Here is a 10,749-nt window from a genome sequence, read left to right as displayed (position 1 = left end):
TTTCCCTCCATGTAAGAGGTTATGATCCTCTGTAGCTTTTTGTTCAGTCAGGAAGAATCAGAGGGCACAGGTAACAGTAGGACTGCAAGCAAAAGAAGTTGTTTTTTAAGCCATAAATCAAGTGCCTTCACCCATCACATTTGTGAATCATTTAAAGCAGACGTTAAACAGGACACGTTCACAGACAAGTTGATATTGCACGTACCGCCTCTATAAAATATAAAGAGAAGATGATCATACGTTGCAAGGCTAGGCTCTGAAAAGCAAAAACACTGGAGTTACTTGGACAATCTTGGCTGAGCTTCACAGCTGAGCTCTAATTCTCAGTCTCCAGCCCTTCCAGCATCCATACATTTACTCTGTCATTTCTCTCCCCGTTGTCGTGGTCGTCCCCAGCTAAAACCTGCTCACCCATCCACCCTAATGCTGGACCAGACCTCACAAACACGTTATAACTGGCAGAGATGCTATCCAAGGGTGGACCACCAGCTGAAGCACCGCACTGCTATGGTGCGAGCAGCCAAACTTCCCTGCTTCAGTGAAAAGCAAAAATGTTTCAGACCTAGTTTCCCTTCTGCTCACGAACCTATCTTTAGCCTATCAACAAACATGTTACTAGGGCAAAGCACACTCCACAAGACATCAGGTCAGTTGTGCAGATACTCCTCATTTTTGCAGCGTTTATTTGACATCAGAAAACATTATGTAGATCAAAAGCTTTTTTCTGTAGAGATGTAGATATATAGACCTGAACCGTCTGGGGTGGCTTGTGGAGCGTATCTCCTTGATCTATGGGAAGTTAGCAGGCTCAGCTGACTGCTGCAAATATATATACTCTTACATTTCTACAGCAGTACTACAGTGAGGACCTGGTCAAGAAGAAGCCTATAGGCCAGGTCACACTCCCCCGCTGCATACACACCCCCATTTATCCTTCAGTAGCCAGAGGTAACCACAGGTAAATGTGTAACGATAAACATGCTCCTAACCCAAAAGATGACAGGGTCAGAAAGTTTTGTTATTTGACCTAAGGGGCTGCACCGTAATCAGTAACTGACCCTGAACAAGGACTGAACACGACGATTCAATCTGAAATCCACAGGCACTGGCTTGCTGAATGCCCACAGCCTAGTACTTGCACATTTTTATTTCTCAGTGAGAAATGCTTTTTTCCCTAAGCCCTGGACTTCTTCCTTGCAACTAGGAATCAATGCGTTGTTTGCTCTGGAACTCTTAACTATTTTGGAATCGGCACTGGAATATAATAACCAGTCTGGTTGTCTTACCTATATCAAGTGCCTCCATTTCCTTCATCACCAATAAAGCCACACTTCTGCCTACACCACCACATCTTCTCAGAGTCTTCAGTAAAGCATTAAATGTTAGCAGATTTGGTTGCACTTCCTGTTGAGTCATGTGATTCAGGAAGTCCTTCAACAAAAATCCACAAATCCTTAGTGCTTCACATTTTACGGATCGCAGTTCAGGTTTCAGGTAGGTGAACATGCATTTCCTCAACCTAATCCTCCTCACCTGCTTCAAGTGAACTTCAGCTGATCATTATTAACAGAGTACCACCTAATCTGTAATTAATTTGACCAAAAGACAGAGTACAAAATCACATCTACAGATTAGATATCTGAGAACTGTGCCCAGAACATCAAGGAAATTTTCAAATTTACATGCTATTTTTCCTTACTCGTGTTACGTTACTGAAAGTGGAGCCTCTAATGTTACCCACCCCTCCATATTCCACTTCCAGGACACCGCTGTGAATTACAATTCAAAGAGTTTTCATCTAAAATGGTTTGTTTTCATCCTCCAGCATAATTTTTCAAGTACCTTCTGTCTGGGCAGTTCTTGAATCAGGTACATTCTCACAAGGCAAACCATTCTGCACGGGCAAGGTTGGATTTTGTACATTTTCCACTCCTCAATAGCCAGCTGGCACGTTTAAACTAACGTACTTCCTTTGCAACAGGTATCGGTACGTTGGTACAAAGCTCTTGGGTTTAGTATTCTAATAACTGCAAAGCTCTACCGATGAAGCAGACCCAGCCCCTGTTCTCTTACCCCTTACCCACCTCTTTCATTTTACCTCCTTACCTTGGCTAATTCCCATCTTTCTACGAACCTCTCCTTGAGATACGGGACTGCTGTAATCAGTGCATTGAAGGTGTGTACGTCAGCTGGAAAACGTAAGATAATTCATTGTAACTGACAATTAGGTTCTACAGGAAACACCTTGTTCTAAGACGGCTCAGTTTTTGGCGAAGTCTCATGCAAACCTGTCTCCAGTGAGCCAGCCACATGCCAGCTGCACTGAATTAAACAGTTTGCATTCAGCTCCCATGATCCAGCTGAGGTCCGTACCCCTGCGCCAATCATCACTGCCGTGAAACAAATATCCATGTACCCAGCAACGGGTTTGTGTGACTCCCACCACAAAGCAAAACCAAGAGACACTTACCCTTGTGTCTTTCATTCAGCAAGTCTATGTACATGTCATAAGCTTTAGTGTAAGCCCCGTGCTGCAAAAAAAACCCCAACAAAAATAAACACTCTCTATGACTGTGTGAGATTTCACAAGCCGAAAAAAGCCCTCCCAGCACTGAAGGACAACTTTACCTTCACCATCCCACGGATCACTGTGCAATAGGAGTGTGCATTCCTCTCTGGCATTATCTTAAATATCCTTTCGGCACTGTTGTTCTCCCTAGAATCAACAGATAAGCTGAATGTTAAAGAACTCAATGAACAACAGCTTTAGGAAAAGGGTTTAACATACAGAGCAAAACAATGGGCTGTACTCCACAGCTATGAAGTCTGGTTTAGGACAAGGACGCACGTGCACAACCCACTGAATACAAGAATATTGGCAACATTTTCTATACCTCCATCTAGAGCCAAATGACTGCGAACCTCTTTGGAACCCTCTCTTCGGAGCTTTCTGCTCTGAAGCGTTCACCTGGAGAAATTTTTTCACAAGTAAGTTTCTCAGAGTTCAAAGTTATGATTAAACAGCAAATGATGTGATTTGACAACAACATGAAAGTTCAGCAGCAGTTTATGTACTACCAAAGGTGTTTTTTAATGGGCTACATTATGATAATTTCCATTATAATGTTCAAGAAGCAATAACTAGATTAAGAATACGGTTTATTTCATCACACACTCACAAGGCAAATCATATGTATTTGTGGAGTTGGTGGGAATCATTAGACTATAGCAAATACTCTAAAACCCCTTCTCCCTCAACAGCCTTCCAGGGACAAGCATTGTGCAACATGACTACCACTGTACCCTGTGACCTGATACTCTGAGGTCACATAAGGAGCCCTCAACTTCACTGAAATCTAGTTATTATGGTTCAGACTGAAAGAAAATTATCCAGCTGATTTTACACTAGAAATACTAGAGATTTTCTTTGCATGAAAGTATAAAAAGTATGTCAGTGAGATTAAATGCACTTCAGCAGAACTAAACCAAGACATGGTTCCAGCTAAGTTCAGCTTTATGGAAACTACTTCTACCAGTAGGTTAGACACAGGACTGTTTTAAGTGCTGTATCTCTAGGGAATACTGACTGCATCTGGCCCACCTCACACCATCTCCCAAGTAGGTAGTCTCAGTACAAAAAACTTGATATCACCTTGGTAGACTCCTACAACATAGGAAAGAAATAGACATCAACTGTTTTTTCATACCCCTGGTTCTTCCAAATCCTCTTTTTCTTCTTCCTCTTTTTTTCCTTCCTCTTTTTCTGGACTAGATTCTACATCTCCATAGAAGGATAACAAATCTAAAAGGCTGTTTGTGGTCTCCAGAGACACCGGGGTACCTACAGGAAGGTGGGAGCGTACAACAGTCACAAAGAAAGTAAAGAACACACCGTTCTACAACAATACCAGAAAACTTTCAAACACTCAGTTATGACTCTGTTCTCGTTCAACATAAAGGTGTCCTCTAGCAAGTCTGTAAAACCTGGGTTAATACTTCTACAAACCCATTCGTAGCAGGAGGCAGTTTTAACACAGAACTACAGCACCTCTTCTTCTACTGAAGCCACTGAAAGGGTGGTTTCCTGACTGAGTGGGAGAGCAAAGTGGCAGCTAGCAGTCAAAACTGTGAATCAGAACAAGCCCAATACAGCATGTGAAATTGCTGGTGCCTTTCACAACTACTCCTAGGATAAACACTGCTGTAAAGACCGCTTTGTGTATTTCACTTTCTATGAAACAGATTTAAAACCAAGAAAAGAGCTCTTCCATGGAATCATCAGAGACTTGGAAGGTCTCACCTTCCCCATAACCTTTATTCCTTCAGATACCATGGCAGTTATAGTTTTCTGTTGCTTCCTTCGCATTCCCTCATGACAGGGATAAGGTCCAAATTAAGGAGGAACTGAGAAAGACTCATTTATTGAGGGCAGGTCTGCAGAAGGGGCACTTGGGTGGTATGCTGTTCCAGTCCAACACAGCAGCAAAGTGCTTGACGCAGAGTAGCTTATACCAACCAATACGCTACTTCATGAGGGACTCAGCAGGCAGAATGGTATCGCCAATGACACAGCATCTGCCTACAACAGGCCCTACTCTACTGCATCACAAATTCTTCTACTTTGGAAGAGAAGAAAAAAAACCTCAACGACAGATCATAGAATGGTTTGGGTTGGAAGGGACCTTAGAGATCATCCAGTTCCAACCCCCCTGCCATGGGCAGGGACACCTTGCACTAGACCAGGTTGCTCAAAGCCCCATCCAGCCTGGCCTTGAACACTTCCAGGGATGGGGCATCCACAACATCTCTGGGCAACCTGTGCCAGTGCCTCACCACTCTCTCTGTGAAGAGTTTCTTCCTGATATCTAATCTAAACCTCCCTGCTTTCAATTTAAACCCGTTACCCCTTGTCCTGTCACTACAGGCCCTTGTAAAAAGTCCCCTCCCCCTCACCTGCTGCTTGATCAAGAAATCATTTGTTCTCCTCATCACCAAAGTGACATGTCAGACGAGCAGTGGATAAGGAGGGCCCAATAATTCCAGAGACGCACTTCACTAGATCACAGTCAGTTGTGAAAGGCAGCAACATAATCATGAATTGTCTCCATAGCCTGTGCCTGTGTATTACTAAAATATTCTGGCCATAATTTAAGTAGAGCTCCACCACAGAATCTGGCAGGTGACCACATACCTGCTTGTACGAGCTGATCAAACAGGTTCACAGAATCCTTCACCATTCTGAGGTGGATACGCTCTTTTAGAGCTTCCTCACTCAGTCCTTCAACCTGAGGTGTAAGAGTCTCAGGCATCAAGCACTGAAAGCAAAGAGTGCAAGTTAGACACGAGCTCAAACCTTTGAACCACTAACCAAATATGCTTAGTCTTCATGCAATACACTGCTTTGATAATCTCCCGCCCACCCCAGCCTAACAGCAGCAGTCTTTTAGGTGGTGAAGGACCACACAGCCTGAGCTCCCACTTTCATGCTAAGAAGTCAACATCTAAACAACATTTCTTTCCTTATTTTTATCTAAAGAACCTGATCTGCTACTGAATTCCTGAGGAAAAATTTTCGCTTCCGAAAGACACCGGAAATACAGCACTGCTTTCACAACCAAACTGCAAAACTGTTAACAAAAATAGCTTTTATGTTAGTAAGCTTACCAGTACGTTGGGCTCTGCAAAAGTCTTGTCAAAATATTGAGGAAAATGCTTAATAATGTATTTTGCAGCATTTCTCCCAGACTCCTTCGACAGTGAAAACAGACGCTGCATAGGAGTAAGGGAACAAGACGAACAAACACACAATTAAAAGGCTGAGAGTGAGAAAAACAATTTCAGTAACACTGAGGTTCTGATGGAATCAAATTAAACTCATGCTTTCTTTTCAGCTCTTAGTAAAAACACAGGCACGAGACCACATTCCAGAGAAACATTCGGGTATTTATGCCAATATAAGAATGTCTATTATTTAAATGAGACTGTAATTCACTTTTCCATTACTTAGCCAAGGGACAAAGTTCTGTACCAGACATCTGAAATGCTGCACTACCACCTCAAGCTCAAAAGCACCTCTCTTTGGACGTTTCTCTCCCTGACTGCCATTTCCAAGAGCATCACCCAATTCCCATTCATCTCTTTTCCTCAAGTTCTCAAGTCAGATCTTCTTCTGCTGTTTCCTTTAAAACTCTTCACCTTCAACAGCTGCCTTCAGCCTTGGCTGCTAATGTGCAGAAGTTTTAACAGAGCTGAGTCAGCTGGAAGGTCCCTACATGGGCAGGAAGAAGAGGTAACTGCGTGCAGGGTGGATTTGTCAAGAGAAATGCTACAGTCATTATGCAACCAGAAATACACAGAGGAGAAAATTCTGAAAGGAACCTGGTACTTCGTTCTCTTTTGTAACTGAAACTAGGCTCCAACTGGATACTGAGTTTTCGTAGCCTAGATGAAGGGGAGGAAGCTTTCAAGGATCTGAAAGGAAATACTTACAGAATTGGCTGCATTTTTTGGCATAAGGAAAGGGTCATCCTGGAACATATAATGTGCAGCAGTAGGATCCTGTAGAAAGGAGAACCCAGGACTGAAACATTTGCAGCTACGTACACAGGCACGCCATATGCATATCACACTGCCTCATGGAATTGAAGGCACAATGAACAGTTCCATCATAACCACCACCTGATGCCCATGTCACAAAAACTACTCTTGTTCAAAAGGTTTAGCCTGTTTGGAAACAGTTAAAAAAGCATGCAGGCTAACACAGTGACAACAAAAGGGTCCTTACTGTAACATGACAAGCGATGAATGCTCTGCAAAGCAAGCGGGAAGCTAACTATAACAGTCTCGGGGGAGCTGAGGATCAGCAGGAGCAGATTCAATTTCCAGAATTCAAGACAGACAGGATTAAAGAATGTTATCACAGCCTTTACAGTTGTTGCCTAGCAAGAGTAGACACTGACTGCTCTTTGCAAGGCTTGCTTTATGGACTGAGACTGGAAGAGGCAGGCTGGATTGGGAAGATGAACTCGTAAAAGAACTTGGTCCTGATGTCAGCAAAAGCCTTATCAAAATATTACAGCTTCCGCTGGTAGCTGCAGCGCTCTCAGCACCAGAACGAGGCTTTAAGGACCCAGCAAAATGTGTGGCCTCCAGAGCGCAAGGCTACTGCACGAGATGTATAACTCGATCCGTTTCCATGATCAACACAACTACTTACCCTGTTCACAGTAGAAGCCAGTGTTTGAAGAACAGCTAGTTTATCCCTAAACATAAAGGAACTCTGATTAATACTTGGTTGCAGACTTTAAATGTTATGCATTACACTGTATGCAGAACAAGCACAGGACTATCCTGGTCCATAAGAATGTTCAGTTCTAGGAAATAATGGTTTTGCTGCGCTTAGAAAATCCCACTTAAAATTCAATTGCAAAAATGGCTTCAGTTCTGGTACAACCACAGGAAAAAGAAAAAAACTTGGAGGAAAACCAGAAACGCATGTGTGTTTCCTGCTACCACTCCTGCTCTTATTATACATTATCAAAGAACGAACATGAGGAAGGGACACAAAGAATTCCCTGGATGATCTTTAAGGTCCCTTCCAACCCACACCATTCTGTGATACTATGAATGCTCCCCTCAGAGCCCTTTAAGACCACCCCATCTCTGAAGGATAGAGTCCCTCTCCAGGGCAAGTCCTGGGAGGAAAAAACCCCAAACAAAACTCCTTGTGCCTGTGGACCCTGAAGACTTTGGTTTTATTTCAAGCAAACAAGGAAAAGCCACTGAAAGTGTTTAGGGGAAGGTGGTCATATTTTAAGTTTACACACAGACACCATTTGGCTATAAATGTAGTTTCTGCTGTACAGTCGTGCAATTCCATCTTCAGTGCTTCCAACAAAATAGCTTTCGTTCGACTGCATAATTTCTGAACAGGATTTATGTCACCAGATATCAACGGTCAAGTTTCTTTTGCTGAAAGAAACGCATATACATGCAGAGAGCCAAAGGAACTTGACTTTACAGATCCCTAGCGAATGTGACATTTTACAAAGAAACAGAACTACACTTAAAATGCAGTCCTCCTAGATGTTTTTATAATAAAGGTCATTAACAGACTGTACATACTCTGCACAGAGTCAAGAAAATCCCCAGAGCTCCCAGTCAGAAGGAAAGCCACTAGTGGGACATTAAATCCAGGAATGCAGCAACCTGACATTCTTTTTTTTTCAGCTTCTAGCTAGCAGTGATTGTCTTGCAGGTTGAGAGACAGAGATATTCCAGCAGTAAACACTCACCAGGTTTTCCTTCGGGGAAGTACAATTTCTTCTCGAGCAACTGTGAGAAACAACATTAAAATTGTTATTAGAAACAAACAGATGTCCAAAGAAAATCCTGACCTCATGAAAATTGATGATTTAAGCTGATCCAGCTGGAAGCACTAAAACAAGGATTTTAAACCCACAGTCTAACGTGAGCCACAATTTATCGCAATTGTAACAGAAAAAACTGGCAGGGAGCTTAAGTGTCTTGGGTCCAGACAAGATCAGGGCCTTGCAGTAAGCAAACCTCGGAAAGATTTTACTCATTTACCCATCCAAGCTTCTTCAGTCACCCTTATCCCGTATCTTCTCACTTGAGCCCTGAACTTTTGCAGTCCCCTGCTTTCCTACTTAGTCCCCCAGTCTGAAGTTTGCCGTATCTCCCCATATGGCTTCTCCAGTTTAGCCTGTGTGAAGACTGCAGCAAAGCGCCCTCTCCCTTTCCTGCTCCAACAGCCTGACACCAACTGCTCAGTTCCTTCCACCCCAAGGATCAACTTTCCCAGTCTTCCCAAAGAGGAAGAAAGGACAGTACCAAAAGAAGAACCTAGAAGTTGTTAGTAAAGCACTTTGCAAATTCATTCGCAGGGGAGCACGCGAGAAATCCCAATTAAACCCCTCAGAGTCAGATCTGCAGAGGCACTTTTCCCACTGCCTCTGTGTTGATGTTTCCATGAGCTGTTACTGCCAGGAACTTGTTCCCATGTGCAGCACAGCTGCAAGCATCTCAGCTTACTTTTCTCACAAAACTGGTAGCAAAAAATATGGAAAGGAGTACAGAGAAGAAGCAAGAAACTGAAGGAAACTGTCAGGATCAAGGTGGAAAATTCCTTATTTTTACTTTATAGTTTATTCCATTTCAAAGAGCAACTGAACAGCTCATGGCATTGGGTAACTCAGTTCATGCTCTCAGAGCTGGCTGGTGGTGAGGGTAATCAACTTAAACCAGGAAATCTCTGCACAATGAAGACGGGCAAAAGAAAACCCAAGAAGGGGAAAGAGGTCACTCATGTCTTCTTTACCTCCTGACGCACTATAATGTTTGTGGATTAAAACACCACATGCAAGAAACTAGTAATTAAGACATCATACCTTCTGAATTGTCCACAGTCTTCCCCACAGCTGTGCTGCTAGAAGAGCACCTATAAAACAGCAAGTTTTGAATCCATAGTAGTCTCATTCATACAGCAAAAGCAGATCAACGCAATTCTGTACAAGTCAGAATTAATTAAAATATTAATGGGTAAAATAACTGGAAATGTTGCACTAACTCTGAATTATTATTATAAATCTCGTATTTGATGCTTCTCTTAAAGCCCTAATTTCAAGAGACAAGAAGTTATACAAAGAAAATTGCATTACATAGAATTTGCAATTCTTTATTTTTGGGGCTACCATGGCTTTAAAGTAGTTTCACGAATTACTGCATCTTAGAAAGAAAATCCTGAACATAAATCAGTAAAGACAATTTTTGCCTTAGAGACAAGATCTAGCTGAAAACAGCACCTGTTCTTAAGTATTTCAGACCAGAACAGAGTTTACACAAGCAGAACACCCTGAGCTGGGATGCAGGGAGATCAGACAAGTTCCAGGTGCCCAGGCCCTAGAGCGCTGCAGGCAGGACACTCACATAACCACAGCTGTAGAAGGCACATCCGCATAAACTTGTTTCTGCTGTGTATCACAAAGCAACTGCTTTGTGCTCAATTCAGTCACAGGACACAGCCCCAAGTCTTTCTTACTCCTGCTCACATTTTACTGCTTGCAACACAAACCAAAGCTTACATTTTGGGGTGGGTTTTTTTGCTCACAAAGCAGTCCTACACGAAAGCCTTACTGTAACTCCGGCATTCGCATGTGCTTCCACACTGACCTTGACCCTGTTAATGTGCATTCATACCTCTGTGCTTTACAGCAATATTGCATAGTTCTAGCTGTTCCTGTATGTCACATAAACTTATCAGGTCTGATTTTACCATCTTAGATGTGAGTTATATTTTGCCTATAAGGAGTCCCCAGTGGGCCGGGTCTTTTCATACCCTGAAAGGAACTTGGGACCATCTTCATCAATGACATAGCTAGTGGAATCGAGTGCACCCTCAGCAAGCTTGCAGATGATACCAAGCTGTGTGGTGTGGTCCACACCCATGAGGGATGGGATGCCATCCAGAGGGACCTGGACAAGCTTGAGAAGTGGGCCCATATGAACCTCATAAGGTTCAACAATGCCAAGTGCAGGGTCCTACACATGGGGAAGGGCAACCCCCACTATCAATATAAGCTGGGGGATGAAGGGATTGGGAGCAGCCCTGAGGAGAAGGACTTGGGGGTACTGGTGGACAAAAAGCCGAACATGAGCCAGCAATGTGCATTCGCGGCCCAGAAAGCCAACCATATCCTGGGCTAAAAAGCCACCCATATCCGGGGCTGT

The 10,749-nt window shown here is 43.1% G+C and overlaps 1 protein-coding gene across 1 annotated transcript in view; it reads right to left on the bottom strand.

Annotated features, from left to right (window-relative positions):
• PTCD3 (pentatricopeptide repeat domain 3) overlaps positions 1–10,467 on the bottom strand; it is a 21,695-nt gene extending 11,228 nt beyond the window's left edge. Inside the window, exons 1-14 of the mRNA XM_010161101.1 lie at positions 10,358–10,467; positions 9,411–9,460; positions 8,295–8,334; positions 7,217–7,262; positions 6,490–6,558; positions 5,665–5,769; positions 5,192–5,315; positions 3,708–3,841; positions 2,895–2,968; positions 2,629–2,716; positions 2,471–2,531; positions 2,107–2,189; positions 1,287–1,431; positions 206–256 (exon numbers count right to left, since the gene is read on the bottom strand). Coding sequence (XP_010159403.1) covers positions 206–256; positions 1,287–1,431; positions 2,107–2,189; positions 2,471–2,531; positions 2,629–2,716; positions 2,895–2,968; positions 3,708–3,841; positions 5,192–5,315; positions 5,665–5,769; positions 6,490–6,558; positions 7,217–7,262; positions 8,295–8,334; positions 9,411–9,460; positions 10,358–10,467 — 1,180 coding nt within the window. The remainder of the gene's footprint in view (positions 1–205; positions 257–1,286; positions 1,432–2,106; positions 2,190–2,470; positions 2,532–2,628; positions 2,717–2,894; positions 2,969–3,707; positions 3,842–5,191; positions 5,316–5,664; positions 5,770–6,489; positions 6,559–7,216; positions 7,263–8,294; positions 8,335–9,410; positions 9,461–10,357) is intronic.
• Positions 10,468–10,749: the final 282 nt, after the last annotated feature.

This window comes from Eurypyga helias, unplaced genomic scaffold (assembly GCF_000690775.1).
Source record: "Eurypyga helias isolate BGI_N326 unplaced genomic scaffold, ASM69077v1 scaffold9191, whole genome shotgun sequence".
NCBI lineage: Eukaryota > Metazoa > Chordata > Aves > Eurypygiformes > Eurypygidae > Eurypyga > Eurypyga helias.
The sequence above is the reverse complement of the archived record's forward strand: the minus strand, read 5'-3'. Positions and strand labels throughout refer to the sequence as shown.